At 37.5% G+C, this 18,308-nt stretch overlaps 1 protein-coding gene across 8 annotated transcripts in view; it reads left to right on the forward strand.

The window, feature by feature from the left end:
• SNAP23 (synaptosome associated protein 23) overlaps positions 1-18,308 on the forward strand; it is a 44,905-nt gene that overhangs the window by 14,096 nt on the left and 12,501 nt on the right. For 2 of the 8 annotated variants that reach the window (XM_060419134.1, XM_042253033.2), the window contains exons 2-7: positions 3,491-3,556; positions 10,344-10,447; positions 11,012-11,053; positions 11,455-11,503; positions 12,216-12,333; positions 16,446-16,478. In XM_060419134.1, the coding sequence (XP_060275117.1) occupies positions 10,391-10,447; positions 11,012-11,053; positions 11,455-11,503; positions 12,216-12,333; positions 16,446-16,478 (299 nt within the window). In that variant the 5' untranslated portion in view covers positions 3,491-3,556; positions 10,344-10,390. The remainder of the gene's footprint in view (positions 1-3,490; positions 3,557-10,343; positions 10,448-11,011; positions 11,054-11,454; positions 11,504-12,215; positions 12,334-16,445; positions 16,479-18,308) is intronic. The other 6 variants (XM_060419136.1, XM_042253034.2, XM_060419133.1 and 3 more) reach the window with 3 other exon arrangements.

Raw genomic sequence — 18,308 nt, forward strand, 5'->3', positions numbered from 1 at the left:
TTCCAGATACATACCTAGGAACTGGGATTGCTGGATCGTATGGTAGCATTATTTTTTTCAGGACCCTGCAGACTGTTTTCCATGGTGGCTGCACCAATTTACTTTCCCACCAACAGTGTAGGAGGGTTCCCTTTTCTCCACACTTTTCTCTCACATTTATTATTTATAAACTTTTTGATGATGGCCATTCTGACTGGTGTGAGGTGACACCTCATTGTGATTTTGATTTACATTTCTCTAATAATTAGGGATATTGTTTTGGCCACACCCTGCAGCATGTGGGAACTTGGTTCCCCAAACAGAGATTGAACCCAGGCCCTTGGCAGTGAGAGCACAGAGTCCTAACCACTGGACCACCAGGGGAATTCCCTTTTGATATGATTTTAAATGGAAATTTTTTTATTGCTTTCTCTTTCTGATATTTCATTATTAGTGTAAAGAAATGCAACAGATCTCTATTAATCTTCTATCCTGCTGCCTTCCTGAATTCATTTATTAGTTCCGGTACATAACTAGTTTTGTGTAGACTTAAGTTTTCTCTTGGAGAAGGAAATGGCAACCCACTCCAGTTTCTTGCTTAGAAAATTCCGTGAACAGAGGATCCTGGCAGGTCACAGTCCATGGGGTTGCAGAGTTGGTCATGATAGCACACACAAGGAGTAAGGGTTCTCTGTATAGATATCCGTCGTTGTTCAGCTGCTAAGTCGTGTCCAAATCTTTGTGACCCCATGGACTGTGGCACGCCAGCCTTCTCTATCTTCTGGAGCTTGCTCAAACTCATGTCCACTGAGTCGGTGATGCCATCCAACCATCTCATCCTCTGTCACACCGTCTCCTCCTGGCCTCAGTCTTTCCCAACATCAGGGTCTTTTCCAGTGAGTCAGCTCTTTGCATCATGTGGCCAAATTATTGAGTCTTTAACATCAGTCCTTCCAATGAATATTCAAGGTTGATTTCCTTTAGGATTGACTGGTTTGATCTCCTTGCTGTACAGAGGACTCTCAAGTCTTCTCCAGCCCCACAGTTTGAAAGCACCAATTCTTTGTCACTCATATCATCTGGCAGTAGTGATAGTTTTATCTTTTCCCTTCTTTGAGGGCAAGTTTGGTATTGCTGAGTCCTTTTAATTTTTGCTTGTCTGAGAAATTCTTTAACTCTCCTTTCTACATGATAATCTTACTAGGTAGAGTATTCTAGGTTGTAGATTTTTCCCTTTCAGCACTTTGAAATATATCATGCCACTTCCTTTTGGCCTGCAGAGTTTCTGCAGAGAAATCAGCTGATAGCCTTATGGGACTTTCCTTATAACTGATACTTTGTTTTTTTCTTTCTCCTTTAAAATTCTCTTTTACTTTTGCCATTTTAATTATGATATATCTTGGTGTGGGTCTGTTTGGATTCATCTTGTTTGAAACCCTGTGCTTCTGTTCCTGAATGTCTGTTTCCTTTGGGAAGATTTTAGCCATAACTTCTTTAAACATTTTTGGTCTACTTCTCTCTTCCTTTTGAATCCTCTGTTATTTCATAGGTTGGCACATTTTTGTATTTTCCATAGATCTTGTATGTTGCTTTCTTTTTTTCTTGTCATTTGCCTTTTTGTTGTTCTTACTGGATGATTTCCATTATTTTATCTTCCAGATCACTTGTTTGTTTTTGTGTCCTTTAGTCAGATATTCATTGCTTCTAGATTGCTTATATCTCAGCAGTTGAATTATCTATTTTGACTGGTTCATCTTTATATTTTCCAGATCTTTGTAGCAGTGACCTGTGTTTCCGTTGATTGGTTGTTGTTCGTTGTTGTTGTTGTGTAGTTGCAAGTCATGTCCAACTCTTGTGCAACCCCATGGACTGTATCCTGCCAGGCTCCTCTGTCTATGCGATTTCCCAGGCAAGAATACTGGAGTGGGTTAACATTTCCTTCTCCAGGGGATCTTCCAGATGATCTGTGAGCCTCCTAAACCCTATATTTCTACTGATAATCTTTCTTAATTCATTAGCATTTTTATTGCTGCCTATTGAACTCAGGATCTGAAGTGACTTAGCAGCAGCAGCAGCAGCCACCATGCAAGACGCTTCACCCTGACTGCTGGCAAGCCAGTACACGTCCATTCCTCTGAGTAGAGTCTAGGCTTCTCCAGCTCTTCATTCTGTTCTGTTGGTTCTCTCTGTAGCCAGTAGAGCTTGTCTCCTTTGTGCACAGGTCTGAGATACCCACATTGTTTCTTGACCCTCCCATTTCCCATGGCGAGAGTCTGCCCCTGCAGACCTTCTCTCTCTTCTGGATCCTTCCCAGGATATAGATCCCAACCTGATGCCTTTTTCCATCCTTCCCTGTTAAATGGAGATCTCTCTTGTAGCTTTCGTTGCATAGGGATTTCCAGCAATTTTCCTTGAGAATTGTAGATGTATTTTGGGGTGGGGGGAGGTGAGCTCAGTGTCCTCCTACTCTGACGTCTTTATCCCCCTCTTGTTTTTTTCCCTACTTTTTGGCTATTATGAATGATGATGCTTTGAACATTGCTGTACCAGTTTTTGTGTGGCCACAAAATTTCTTTCTAACATATGTAGGAATAAAATTGCTGTATCATACGGTAATTCTGTGTTCAATTTTTTGTCTTGGGTCATTAAGTGCTAGCTATGATTTTCCTCCATTAGGTACCAGAATTGTAACAGGGTAGAATATCATCCATTAGTACTTATTTGTATATTAAAAAGCAAAACTTTTATTTGAAACAGTGGTTTTCAACCTTAGCTACACATTGGAATCACCTGGGGAACTTTAAAACCTACTATACCTGGCTCCCACCCCCCAGAGATTCTGATTTAATTCACGTGAGCAGCAGCTTTGGTCTCCAAATTTATAAAGGCCCATTAGATGATTATAATGTGTAGCCAATGCTGGAAAACATTGCTCTAAAATGTACTCTAAGGCTGAAGTTAGGTTTGGCAACTTGAAAAGCAGATGGCAGGTATTGCAGGAAAGAAAGTGGGGCATGAGAGGATTTTCACATCCCAGGTCTTAGGCAAGTTCCTAGGATGGCCACCTATTGTGGGGGTTCTTGACCTCACACTGGAAAGAATTCAAGGGCAAGCCATGGTAAAGTGAAAAAAGGTTTATTCAGGGAAATACACACTCCGTAGACAGAATGTGGGCCATCCATATACAGAATGAGAGGCCCCTGGGCACAGGGGAGTTGTCAGTTTTTATAGAGGTTTGCAGTTTTATAGGCTGAGTGGGAGGATTATTCCAACTCTTTTAGAAAAGGGTTGGGGATTTCCAGGAATTGGGTCACCATCTACTTTTTGGCCATTATGGCCAGCCTTGGAACTGTTATGGTGCCTATGGGTGTGTCATTTAATTTGCAGATGTATTGATATTGTAGGAGTGTATACTGAGGCTCAAGGCCTAGAAGTCAGTTATCCACCATCTTGAACCTGGTTGGTTCTCACCAGGTCTTCAATGTCTTCAATGGCTATCATTCTTTTAAAGGTTGTGCCCTGGCCCTTTCCTGTCTCACAGGGATTTCATGTATATACTGGTTGCCCCTTGAACAAGGTGAGTTTAAACTGGGTGTGTACGGTTATACTTAGATTTTTTTTTTCCCCAGTGAATACCTACTACAGTACTAACATAGTCCCTGCCTTGTTAAAGGGTCAACTGTACTTTTCTTCGGGCAAAGATTCTTCGTGGCTACAGAGTTGATTGACTTAATAATATGGCTCTCTATTCTCCATGTAATATGCTTAATAGTAATTGAAAACACATGCTCTGAAGCAGTCTTGCCTAGGTTTCATCCTTGCTCTACTGTGTGACCTTGTAAAAGTTGCTTAACCTCACTGTTCCTTAGTTTGTACATATGTAAAATGTGGGATTAAATAGTGTTTGCTGTGGTCTTAATGTTTGTGTGTCCTCCCCTCCAAAATTTGTATGTTTAAAATCCAAATAGCAGGATGTCATGGTGTTAGTAGATAGGGCATATGGTTGGTGCTTAAACTATGAGAGCGGAACTCTCATTAGTAGGATTAGTGTCTTATAAAAATGACTCCCAGTTGCTAACTCCTCCCACCATGTGAGGATGCTCCAGCTTTAAATCATAAAGAGGGTCCTACAAGAACTTGTAAAATACCCAGTCTGGTATTTTGTTATTGCAGCCTTAATAGACTAAGTGTTGTAAGGATTAAATGAATGTGTGTATGTGTATTTATATATATTTTTTGTTTCTAGAATAATGTATGTATAATGCTTTACCCACTATCTAGACTTTCAAAATGATGAATAAAGATTATTAAAAAGTTAGCTGTCATTTACAAGTTTTTTTGTATATTTAAAATTTTTTTCCTAATAAAAAGTTAAGAAAGTAACATAATGACCCTCCATGTATTATTCACCCAGCTTCAGTGATCATGGCCATTCTTACATCTTCTATAAACTCCCACTCATCTCCTTACTTTCAAATTATTTTAAGGAAAATCCTGCAGACATTTATTTAAATAGCTTCTTTCTTTAATTTATGTGGCTGTGTCAGGTCTTAATTGCAGCACCCAGACTTCTCTAATTATGGCCGAGGGCTCCAGAGTGCTTGGACTCAGTAGCTGATCCGTGGCATGTGGGATTTTAGTTCCCCAAACAGGAATCAAACCCATGTCTCCTACATTGCAAGGTGGAATCTTAACCACTGGAGCACCAGGGAAGTCCCTGGATCATTTTCTTTAATCTTTACCAAAAAAGCCTTACATCTGTTCGATAGGTCTGATAGATCTGTTACCTATCTTATAAATGCCGAAACTGAGCTTTAGTGGGGACAGGTAGCTTGCCCAAGGTCACACAGCAAATATATTTTGGGATCAGAAATTGGCTGCTGGAGCTCCTGCTACTCACCACTATGCTAACATGCTCTGAACGGAAGTTTCTACTTGTAAATACATTGGTTACCATGAAAGTTTAATCAAAATATGCCAAAGAGAATTGCAAATTTTATCAAACTGTTAAGAGTACAGTAATGACTGTATAACTCATAGAGAAATTTACATTGTGATTAACTTTAAGAGAAGGAATAAAGTAGGAAACTAACTTGGTAGAATATCTTAATGCAAACTCCTTGCTTTCTGGTATAAACTGAGTTAATACCTTATAAAATCATTCTTATATTGGTCTTGTCAGGAATCGATTTAAGGTGCTATTTCTTCATTACTTCCTGTCTCTCCATTTTTATCAATGAAGACCTAGATCTCCTGTTAAGTTCTAAGTCCTTTGTTCTTTGTATTCCTTCTTCCCAGTAGTAGTATTTTCTTTTTCTAAATTAGTATAGATATTTTTTAGGTTCAAAATTATTATAAAACAGCTGAAAACCATGATTACTCTGGTCTTTCTAGTTCTTCCTTCCGTTTAACCATCGTTGAGTCTGGAAGATTTCATGGTATTACTATAGAAAGTATCTGAAATTTTGAAATGAGTCATCAGGTAGAGTGTTTAGCTTATTTTCTTATATTCAACAGTTCTCATATCTTATTAAGGGACCGTGCATTCAGCAGTAAGACCGTTTACTAGACCATGAACTAACCTTGATTTCAGAGTTGATTCGGCCTTGAATAATCAGTCTGGTCTTTATTGACTCAGTCACCTTAGGCAAATTATGTAAACTCAGCCTTAGTTTCCCTACCTATAAAATAGTATAACAGAGATAATATGAATATGAACATATATGAATAACTTAGATGAGTATAGACACATAGTACATGATCTGTGAGCATTTCTTCCTTCCCTCTCCCCCAAGGTTTTATAATAGAAAAGAAGTTAAGAAAGGTAAATTAGGAGTATACTAGTAAACCCAAATGAACCATAATAAGGAAAATAGGGTGTAAAAGCACCATGAAAAAGCTTACATTTTCATATCAAAGGCACACAAACAGCATAAGATCCCAGGAGCATTGGGAAAACGACACAGATATTTAACCTATTAGCTTATACCTAAGAAAAGTAAGTTTAATGGGATCTTTGTGTCAAGTGGTGTTTCATTTTCCTTCCCCTCCCTCTTCTCTAATTCTCCTTAACCTTCTGGATAGCCTTTCCTGATTCCATGAGGAAAACTTCTGGAGATAATAAATATGAGTAAAGCTGTATAGCGCATTCTAGCTCACACCCTGCCTGACACTTCTGAGCAGTTTAGTAAAGGCTAAAAAAGCCTGGGGAGCATTATTCTTTGTCTCTCTTGGGCCGTCCCCTTAACAATTCTGCTTTGTCTCTCTCACTCCCGTTTACTATAAATCATGTGCTCAACACCCTCAAAACTCCAGAGCAGAGCAGTCTTAGGCAGCTCTGTCCTGATACCAGCATGCCAAACATGTGAGAACTTCACAGAAGTCTGTTTCTTGTCTTGTGTGTCATCTGCTCAGGGAGGAACCAAAGAGTACTAGGCAGCACTTTGAGTTCAGTTAAAGGGTGTGTCCTACAAGATGACACCATTGCTGTGCCAGCAGTGACTCTTCGCATCTGCTTCCCAGCTATGTTTGCCTTTTTTTTTTCAATCTGCCTTTTTGATAATTAAAGGCAAGACAATGGAATCTTCAAATTTGACAGAGGTCAGTTTTGCATTCAAGCCTCTGTTTGAACCTACATGGAGTTTTGCTCATATTTACTAGGAGAGTAACAAATACTGACTTGTAATTAGCAAGAGTCACCTCTAGGAGTGGAATTAAAAATTATGCAATTGGAGAGATCTGAGCTTCCTTACTCCCCAAATATTTTTCTACCCATAGGATACTACATGGGAAAATCTCATAGGGATATCATTTCCAGGTACTAATTGATTAGTGTGTACTGTTTTTCTTATCACTTTCTGCATTGTGGGGCATTTAGGAGTTTTATATGACAGGGACAGATAATTTTGGAGCATCCTGCCTAGGAAGGACAGGCTATAAAGGTAGCTTGTAGGGGCTCTAGGAAGTAATGGGGAAGCACGAGGCTGCCTGGGAAGGCAGATGGGGGTATTCTAGAAAGGAAAAATGTACAAAAAAGATGAGAGGGTACAAAGCAGCTTCCTTTGAAATTGTGTGTAACATGAACATATGTGATTAAGGCTAAAGTTTCATGAACAGTGAGCAAAGTAATAAAGCATGTGGTTCTGTTTATACTTATATCTAATGAATGATCAGTTCTTAATTTAAGAAACACCTTTATATCTTTCTTTAAATTTTGTATTTATTTTAATTTTTTGGCTGTGCTGGGTCACTGTTGCTTGCAGACTTTTCTCTAGTTGTGACAAGCGGGGGGCTGCTCGCTAGGTTGCCATGTGTGGTATGTGGACTTTTCATTGCAGTAATTTCTCCTGTTGCGGAACACAGGCTCTAGGGTGCAGGGGCTTTAGTAGTGGCGGCTCCTGGGCTCTAGAGCACAGGCTTGAAAGCTGTGACGCATAGGCTTAGTTGCTTCTTGGCATGTGGGATCTTCATGGATCAGGGATCTAACCCATGTCTCCTGCATTAGCAGGCAGATTGTTTACCACTGAGCCATCTGGGAAGCCCCTATATCTTGATTCTGTATCTTAGTATATGAACCTTTTGCTAGAGCCGCAAGTCGTACTGTGGCACATAAGATGTGAGGTTAAATTTGCAACTTTGGCAGTTTAATAATTTTAATAGCAATAATTTTATGAGCATTAATGTCTTTAATCAAGGCTCAAAATCTAAATTAAATCCTGAAATGGTTAGAAAGGACAGTAGAATTATAAACAAAACTCTAAATGTAATGCCTTCCTGTCCTGGGAATGGGATATTATCACTTTTTTTAAGATGGTTCTAATAAAAGTTTTGGTTAGCTATGGACGTGACTAAAAAGATCAATATGTGACCAGCAGGCTATTCTAGATCATACGCATGTTATGGCAGTTTTTGATTTGTGGTTCTGTTGTTTATTTGAAGGCTTTATGCTACTATTATATGTCGCTTTGTTTCTAAGATCCACTTAAACACTTTTGAGGGTACATCTTGTTTTTCTACTTATTTGTTCATTCAGCACACATTTACTGGAGTACCAACTGTCAGATCCTATTAGGTGTTAGAGGTACAAAGACATAACAAAGTCCTTTCCAAGAGTTCAGTATAATATATTCGCAGTTAACAAGCCTCTCTGCTCATCAATGAGTGTACTGCGCGGCAGGATTTCTCAACCTCAGCGCTTTGACATTTGGGGCCAGACAATTCTTTGTTGTAGGAGGTTTGTGCCAAGGAGCATTATAGGATGTTTAGCAAGCATCCTTGACTTCTACCAACTAGATTCCAGTAACACTGCTCCTCCCTACCCCCCAACTCTTGACAGTCAAAAAATTCTCCAGATATTGCCAGATGTCCCCTGATGATAAATCCAGAATGTGAACCACACTTTTATGTGTCGTTGACAAAAGGCTTTTATATAATTGGTTTTCAACATTTCACTACAAAGCTATCAAAAGTAATAAAAAGAACACAACCTAGATAAGTCACACAGTGCTTATTATTACAGGTGAGGACTCAAAGAAGAATACTATACACAGTGTATCCCTGTTAATAATTAGAAGGCAGGACTCTTGAATCTTCACCTATTAAAAGTTTTATATTTCAATTTGGATGTCTATGAGATCACTTCCTGAGTTACTATGAGTTACTAAGTTAAGTTACTAAGTCTTAGGGACTTCACTAAAATAACAAACCATATAGTAATTGAAAAGGGAGAGTCTACTATTAATAAAAACTAGTTCTTTTCTGAGCTCTTTGTATCAGCATTATCATTTTCTTGTTAATAATGAAAGTATTTCATTTTCTCTGATGAAAAGCTGGAAGACCAGCACATGGTCTTTAGAATGGTCCTTGTGTTCTGTAGGCATATGACTTTGAATATTATTACTTTACTAACGGAATACTACCTGGCTTGGACTTCTTCACCTTATTGCTTTTCCATATTCAAACAATGTACAAAGAACATTCTACAACAAGGAATCTATTTTAATAGCTTCTTTTTTTTTTTTCTGTTCTTGGCTTTTATTTTTTGTATTTGTCATAAAATATAATCGATTAACAATATTAGTTCCAGGTATACAGCATAGTGAGTCAGTACTTTTACAGATTGTGCTCAATGGAAAGTTGTTACAAGATAATGGTTATAATTCCCTGTGCTATACAGTATATCCATATTATTATTTTTTTAATTGATTTTTTTAATTTAAATTTTATTTTTTACTTTACTTTATTGGTTTTGCCATACATTGACATGAATCCACCACGGGTGTACATGAGTTCCCAACCCTAAACCCCCCTCCCACCACTCTCCCCCTGTCATCTCTCTGGGTCATCCCAGTGCACCAGCCCCAAGCATCCTGTATCGTGTATCGAACCTAGACTAGCAATTTGTTTCTTACATGATAGTATACATGTTTCAATGCCATTCTCCCAAATCATCCCACCCTCTCCCTCTCCCACAGAGTCCAAAAGTCTGTTCTTTACATCTGTGTCTCTTTTGCTGTCTGGCATATAGGGTTATCATTACCATCTTTCTAAATTCCATATATATGTATTAGTATACTGTATTGGTGTTTTTCTTTCTGGCTTACTTCACTCTGTATAATCGGCTCCAGTTTCATCCACCTCATTAGAACTGATTCAAATGTGTTCTTTTCAATGGCTGAGTAATACTCCATAGTGTATATGTACCACAGCTTTCTTATCCATTCATCTGCTGATTGACATCTAGGTTGCTTCCATGTCCTGGCTATTATAAACAGTGCTGCGATGAACATTGGGGTACACGTGTCTCTTTCAGTTCTGGTTTCCTCAGTGTGTATGCCCAGCAGTGGGATTGCTGGGTCATAGGGCAGTTCTATTTGTAGTTTTTTAAGGAATCTCCACACTGTTCTCCATAGTGGCTGTAGTAGTTTGCATTCCCACCAACAGTGTAAGAGGGTTGGTTCCCTTTTCTCCACACCTTATCCAGCATTTATTGCTTGTGGACTTTTGGATCGCAGCCATTCTGACTGGTGTGAAATGGTACCTCTCATTGTGGTCTTGATTTGCATTTCTCTGATATTTAATAGCTTCTTGAAGCTTGTGTTTTAATAATGCCTTCCTTCTCAAAGTAGAGGGACCACTTTCCTATTAGAAATAATGCTTCCCTGAAAGTCCTGAAACCTGAATTTTAGATTCAGCTCTAGTACTAGCTAACATTTGTTTACCATCTCTCAGTCTTAATTTCTTCACCGGTAAGATGTAGATAGATAGATAAAGTTAGGTTTATTTTATCGTGTTTTCTAGATAAGTATCCTAAATTCCACATTCTTTGCTCAAATAAGCTTGTTTTTGTGTTCTTATTCTTACAGAATATCCACATTTCAGTTTCTGCACCTATCAAGAATTTTAATTGACCATGGATAATCTGTCAGCAGAAGAAATTCAGCTGAGGGCTAACCAGGTTACTGATGAGGTAAAAGTTTTACTTGGAATAGGTCATTAATTCTCTTTCAATTTTCACAGTGGAAGCATGAGAGGACCTTCTTAGAAGACCATTTCGGCCTCTCCCTAGTCTGTTTATATCAAAGAATGCATTTGCCCTTGAGTGCCATTACTGCTAGTTTCTTATTTTGTCAGCTCATCAAAAAACTAAATAAGTGCAAACAATCTGTATGATTTTTTTTAAATAGTCATTACTGAATAGTAACTTAGAACGAAGATAGATATGAAGAATTCTGTTTGTTTAATTTTAACAAAATTTTCTAATATCTGTGTGATATCCCTGGATTTCTGCTACATTACATTTTTATAAATCCCATTAACTATACTCTTTCAAATTTTCTCTTAAGCATCTGGTAGAAATAAAATAATGAAAATTAAATTAGTAAACTTTATTTTTTGTTTTAAAGAAGGGAGGAATGGATGTGCTAGCAATCTTTAAAAATAAAGTAGCATCATGAATATGGCCTGTGATCAGATTTGGAGGGCGGGGATATGCTACATATTTTAGAATGCTAAAACTCTTTTTTTCTCCTAGTCTCTGGAAAGTACAAGGAGAATCCTGGGTTTAGCCATTGAGGTAAGAAAGTGTTTAATCATCAAGTTAAGTATAGAAACTGTATAGAAGGAATTCTGATAACACAGACTGGAATTAATATTGTATCAATAAGCTTTATTATTTGAAATCGGCAATTGTTGAAATTGTCAAACCATGCACTAATGGGCCTTTTTGGCTTTTCTAATTGATAGTATTGGAATATAACAGGGAAAACAATTCACCATGAGTTTGTGACTTAATTATTTGGCCGGGGTGGGGGGCTTAATATGTTAAGGTGTGTTGGTTTGGGGAGGTTAGTTTTTTTCTAATCCTCTGAGAACTTAAGTTTCTAATGTTTCTTCCTTGCTGTTTTTCAGACCTTGTACTTTTGTTTCTGTTGGTTTGGTTTGGTTGTACTATCAGCTTTTTTCCCCTTCTTTTAGTCGCAGGATGCAGGAATCAAGACTATCACTATGCTGGATGAACAAGGGGGTGAGTTGCAGTCATTGGCAGGAACTCTTGATTTGATTTAGAATGCCAGAAAGCCTTTTCAAATCAGCCACAGTTAAAATTAATTAAGCCTTTGGGAGTACCTTTCCTTTGTAAGATAAGAGTGATATTTTGCTTCTTTTCTTCTGATTTAATTTATATCATGTTTTGATGCCTATTTGGGGTGAGAGTCACAATATCCCATTGTCCACCAAGTATTTATTTATTAGGTAGCAGGGCTTATTGTGTGCACTGGTCATTTGTGTCCTGGACATTATGATATTCTTTCATAATTTTCAGAAATCAAGTTACATCCTTGTGGAATTAGAAACTTTGCATTTGATTTGGCCCTGAGCAATCTGGTCTAGTTTTTATTCATCTTAGGACAGTCTTTAGGTTTTGAGCCTATTCAGTAATAGAAATGCTAGGAATCTGGTCTAGTGAGGCCTACGCCAATCCTCAACATGCTCCTGTTATACACATTTCTTTAGAACAAATCTTTCCACATTCAGAGGCCAGATACCCTAGGATCAGTATGTGAAAGACTTTTAAATTCTGGACAGCATATAGTACCATCTGGCCCTGATATAGTCACTGTGATGAATTGTTTGTGGATTCGAGGTTAAAGTTTGCTCTTCCGTTATACTAATAATAGCACTTTCTGATTGGCAGCATGAATGTAACATAAAATTTAACTTCCACAACTTATTCTTAGAACAACTAAAACGCATAGAAGAAGGCATGGACCAAATAAACAAAGACATGAGAGAAGCAGAGAAGACTTTAACAGAACTCAACAAGTGCTGTGGCCTTTGTGTATGCCCATGTAGTAGGTGAGTTGATAAATCAAAATCTTTTTCAAATAAATCTAAAATGAGAGTATCACCTTCAGAACCCCCCTCTCATCCCCCAGGAAGTGTTCCAGGGCCTAAATAAAGAACTTGGTTAGATCAACTTAATCTCTTTCTCCTTCAGGCATATCAAACTTTTTATGTAAATAGGCACACTCACTGAAAACCATCACTTAAATTTGATCAATCTTTCAATCAAGTCCCAATTACATTTTAAATAATATGAAAAGGTTGGGAAATATCCATCTGGATAATACATAGCAGGATGAAATTAGTGTGTTTTTCCTTTCAAATAAGGAGAATTAATAAAACATATATTCTGTGGTAGGCACATGAGGGATGGCCAAGGAAATAAAGGACTTGGATCTTGGCATCAAAGGACTTAGCATGTGGTTGGATAAATGAGACAGAATAGCAGAAAGTAGAAGCTATAGAAATCTGGTGCTAGATCTATGATATCAGTGGAGGCCAAGGGTACAGAACTACTAAAAGTTAGTTTGGAGTTCATCTTATAGGAGAGAGTGGACTTGAGTTGGGCTCTGAATGATTAGAAAGATCTGGATGGGCCTGGCAAAAGTGGGAAGACATTTCCTGTGGAAGATTTAATGTAAATAAAGACTACAGAGGAGCCTGACTCAACTGTACTACATGATTCACATTGAGAAAAAGTGAAAAATAAGACATAAGTAGGCAGTAAAGGAACTTGAATGCCAGCCTAGGGGGTTGATTGATTGGAGTGGAGGATATAACTGCACACGAGGAGACCAGTTAGGAACCTTTTGTAAACTAGGCCTGTGAGCTGTAACCTTATCATTAAGATTAGAGAGAAAAGTATAAGTCGGATTCTCTTTAAATCAACTAAAAGAAAGAAAGTCAAGTCAAGTCTCTCAGTCATATCCAACTCTTTATGGCCCCATGGACTATAGCCTACCAAGTTCCTCTGTCCATGGAATTTTCCAGGCAAGAGTACTGGAGTGGGTGGGATCGAACCTGGGTCTCCTGCATTGCAGGCAGACCTTTACCAGCTGAGCCACCAGGGAAGCCAACTGATTATGTGTCAAATGTGAAGAAAGAAACATCAAAGAAGGCTGAGGATTTGAAGCCTCTAGTAAACTAGGAAATGAGAAGTCTTCAAATATTTGTGTATAGTGTATGAGATAATACTTGACAAAAAAAGAATTCATTCATTTTAGTGACTTTATTATTAATATTTCAATTCTCTCTTTAATCTTGAATAAAACAACCTCCATGTGTTGACAAATAATATGTGTATTCAGACAAAGATGAGAAGTAAGCCATCCCTCAACTTTGAACTTCACCTTTGGCCAAAATGACATTGTCTGGAGATTAAATAACTATCTGTTCTGCTAAGCATATTCAGTTTTAAAAGAGCTTTGTAACTATCCAGTTGTCTCAGCCACTGTGATAAAGCAAGACCAAGATACAAAGGTTTACAGACTCAGCATTTTTTACTCCTCTAAAGGAATTAGGAATGGAGGAGCTTTTGTTTTGTCATACTTTCAGTTAAGTGTTTCCATGTGACAATATTCTCTGTACTATTTCTACCTGAGCAAATATAGTTAAATTATTTATTGGTCAGCTTTAGTGTTTGGGCATAAGAAACTAAGAAAGACAAGTCTGTTGACCTGTTTAGACCTTGGTTGACTCTCCAAAAGGGTATATTTTAATAGCAATCACCTATAAATCAGAGTTTAATATATTAAGCAAACAAGTTAGAAACACACAGACTTTTTGATCTAAATTCTTAACTATGGTTTTCACACTCACCTATGCTTTTCTCCTATGTTCTGTGTATGCTCTTGGAAGAGTTCAGGGGGAAAAAATAGTACATGAACTTCCTTGAGATAGGTATTAAGAGAAAAGCAAAGAAGAAGAAGTTCCCTCTAGAACCTAGAGCAAATTATTTCTGAATAAATCCTGAGATGGTCTGATATCATAGAAAGTGGGAAATGGAGCTATAGAAGTATTATTTTTCTTTTTCTTTGTGTACCCAGCCAAACATGGGCAGGATTTTCTTGGACAGTAGGTAGAGTATGTTCTTAAAGCAGTCCATTCTCAGCCTCTAACATCAGCAGAGCCCTTTCCTAATGGGTCAGGAGAAGAAAGCTCTTCATAACATATGGAATCAACAGGCTTCTATAACAGAACAGTTGTTCCTTGAAGAGAAGAGAGTAGAATTTCAATTTAAAGACTGATTTTAATTGCCTTCCTTTCACCCATTTCTCCTTTATACTGTTGACACCTTGCCCTCTATGGTATCTCTTTCACTCTTGCCAGGGGCATGATCTTTCTAAGCTTATCTGCTAATCTGTATTTCAGTTAGACTTATCATATAAATAGCCATAACATGAGCTTCTCAAGGCAGAGACAGGATCTTAGTTTTCTGTATAAAGCTAGTACTAATTGTGGTACTAGTTATAACAGTTCAGGTCCATAATCTCTTATCTGCCATTTAGAAATCTAAAAATTTCTGAAAGCCAAAGGTTTGTTTTTAATTAGGCTACAAGATGTAACCTGAACTGAAGCTGTTTAATAATCTATCCCACTTAATGTAATGTTAATCTCTTTCACTGCAGAAATATTGATATATGTGATTATGTGGTACTGCTCAAGATGTCTCTCATCCAGAGGTTTGGATGAGATTTGTGATCCTATATATTAATTTAGGTTCTTACTGTCCTGAACACTTGAAATGTAATCCTCACAGTAACCTTAATATGAGATAGTTTCTCTTATTATCACCATTTTACATATGGGGAAACAGAGGCACCAGAATGCTACGCTAGCAAGTGGAAGAGCTGAGATTCAAAACCAGGCGGAGCCCTAGTTTTTAACTGTATGATGCTACATTGCTTGACTGGCAAGAAAAGAATGAAGCTTTTTGTTGCTACTATTGTTAGATGTATTGCTATCTAGAAAATGTCTTCAGTAGATTTGTTCTTTGAGATTTCTTTTGTTCACTGGTATTCATTGAAGCCATGTCAACAGATCTTTTTCTAATAAAACGTGGAAATAGCTTCCCTTAACAGAACCTTGTATTATAAGAGAAGGAAATTTTAATTTTAGCTCATTCTTTTTAAAGGACTACTAGAATTTAAAAACAGACTACCAGGATTAAACTTTAAAACTGTGAATAAATGCCATTCTTTTAGCTTGCTGCTATTTGAATCCTAAAAGCAAAAAGCACAGATCCTTATTAAAAATGTTATGTGTTTGTCAATAACTTGTTTTTTTGTTTTGGCCTCACCTTGTGTCTTGCAGAATCTTAGTTCCCTGAGCAGGGATTGAACTGTGGTTTCTAGCAGTGAAAGTGCTGAGTCTCCTGGACCACTGGGAAATTCCCTTTGTCAGTAACTGATAAGTCAAAATCCTAACTAACAAGAGTTTAAAAAGAGGCAGGTTTAAAATGGGACTTCCCTGGTGGCTCAGACGGTAAAGCATCTGTCTACAATGCGGGAGACCTGGGTTTGATCCCTGGGTTGGGAAGATCCGCTGGAGAAGGAAATGGCAATCCACTCCAGTGCTATTGCCTGGAAAATCCCATGGACAGAGGAGCCTGATAGGTTACAGTCCATGGGGTCACAAAGAGTCGAACACGACAGAGCGACTTTACTTTCACTTTTCACTTTCTCAGAATTGTAAACTGCCTAATGTCCTAGTTTAACCATTGTCAGACAAAGTAGTCTTTTGTCTTAACTTGCCTCTTTGCATTCTGTGCTTATATTGCCAAACATAATGGCACATAGTTTCAAGACAGGTTGGTATTTCTGGGCAACCTTACTAGAGAAGTTGAAAGTTGGTACTACAGGTTTTATACTATTGAATCTTAAGTCATATTATGGTATAAAGATTCAGCTCTGATTTATTAAAATAAATATTGAATTACTGTATTTTAGTCAACGTATGAATGATTCCTTCATCCTACTCACTGGAGATACAAAATGTTGAATATTTTGCCTTCTTTTCATGTTAATTCTCATAATTTTAGGGCAGAATATCATTATTCAGACATTCTTAGGAATAATGAAGTATACACTGGTTTAAATAGTTTTCTTGTTTTTCTTTTTATCTAGATTCTCAGATGTTGGTTGTTTCTATGAAATCAGGCAGGAATTTAAATGCATTATGTTTTGAAAACTCTAAACCTGCTTCTGTTCTGTTTGAATGGCATTCACTACTTCCTGTATTTCATTCTCTCACTTAATCTCTTCCTTTCTAATCTGCTTACTAAAAATGAAGATTTAACATCAGAAGCTGAGCTCAGTAACTCATCAAAGGGAACTGTAAGATGCAGTCTTGTGGCGCAGTTTGGGCTGTTAACCTGCTGTCTAAAGGTGATGCTTCAGATGACTTTTCTGTGCATGTGCATGGATTTTGTGTATGGTGGAGACTCTAAAAGCTGTGCAGTGCTGTGTAATGTAAAGTGAATTTGTTCTTGATGAGTGTGGTTTGCCAGAAGATTGGATTGACAAGATCTTAATTTATAATAACATCCTTTGACTAATGGTTCTGATACCAAGTTTTTGCTAAAAAAAAATTTAAGATTATAAAACTAAAAACACCCCTAAAATTTCCTAAGAAGTTTTAAATAGGTTGATCTTTATAGAGAATTGCTGCATTCTAGTTCTGATCAAAGGTAAGGGGATTCAGTCTAAATACATGGACTTTGATTTCAGCTTCCTATCTTGTGTTAGGTTTTCCTATTTTCTGGCTCCAGAATCAAGATTTCCTCAGTTAAAGTATTGCTTCTAATGATTTTGGATTCCCCATGATTTAGGTCACTACCAAATTGGGAATTAATTGACAAAGTAAGTCATCTTAAATGCCATTTGGAACAAGAGGGGTATAAATTTAAAATGTTACCATATCTAGTATCTCCTTTTAAAAAATAAAGGTATGCCTTCTTTATATGTTATCACCTGTTCCATGATGCCTTTTGTGTCATATGTTAGCTTGCTCTGGTTTCATATTGAATTAATGCAGAGCTAACCAATCTTAACTTTTTATGGAAGTTAACCCTCTAGTTAGCCTACTGCTTACTGTAATATTTGACTCCTTAATTTTGGATCTTTATGGTAACTTTGAAGACCATAGTTAAATGTTAGAAAATTGTTTGATTTCTACCCTTTGTTTCTTGCTCTTTTTCTTTTTTCTTGTAATCTGATCACTCCCCACACATGCACACCCTTGTAATCGTTACAATTGGTATTTTAAAAAAATATTTATTTATTTGGCTGCATCAGGTCTTAGTTGCAGCACATGGGGTCTTTGTTGAGTCATGTGAGATCTTTCATTGTGGCACATGGAGTCTCTACCTGTGTCTTGCAGGCTCCATGGGCTTCAGTAGTTGGCATGTGGGATTCCATGTCCTCTGCATTGCCAATCAGATTCTTAACCACTGGACCACCAGGGAAGTCCCACAACTGATATTTGTTTGATCCCTTTTCTCTTTGGTATGAAAGAATTATAGCTAATATTGCGCTTTCTTTTTGCTGTTTTTGTTAGTACTAATGTTGACAATCAGAGCTCAAAAAAGAAATTATTAAAGTTATTGCGTTCAGATTTATAGCATCTTCCTAAATTAGGGACTATTTCAAATTCTTATTTTAATCATGCCCTTTTTGAATGTGATATTTATCTGAAAAAAATGTGGTACTTAAAGATTATTAATTGGGCTTCCCTGGTAGCTCAGACAGTAAAGAATCTGCCTGCAATGCAGGAGACCTAGGTTTGATTCCTGGGTCAGGAAGATCCCCTGAAAAGGGAAATGGCAACCCACTCCAGTATTCTTAGAGAATTCTGGAGAATTCCATGGACAGAGGAGCCTGACAGGCTACAGTCCATGAGGTTGCAAAGAATCAGACATAACTGAGTGAGTAACACAACAAAGATTATTAAAGTCTTCAAAACTGATAGTCGAGGTAAATCTAACTTTC

Source organism: Ovis aries, chromosome 7 (assembly GCF_016772045.2).
Source record: "Ovis aries strain OAR_USU_Benz2616 breed Rambouillet chromosome 7, ARS-UI_Ramb_v3.0, whole genome shotgun sequence".
NCBI lineage: Eukaryota > Metazoa > Chordata > Mammalia > Artiodactyla > Bovidae > Ovis > Ovis aries.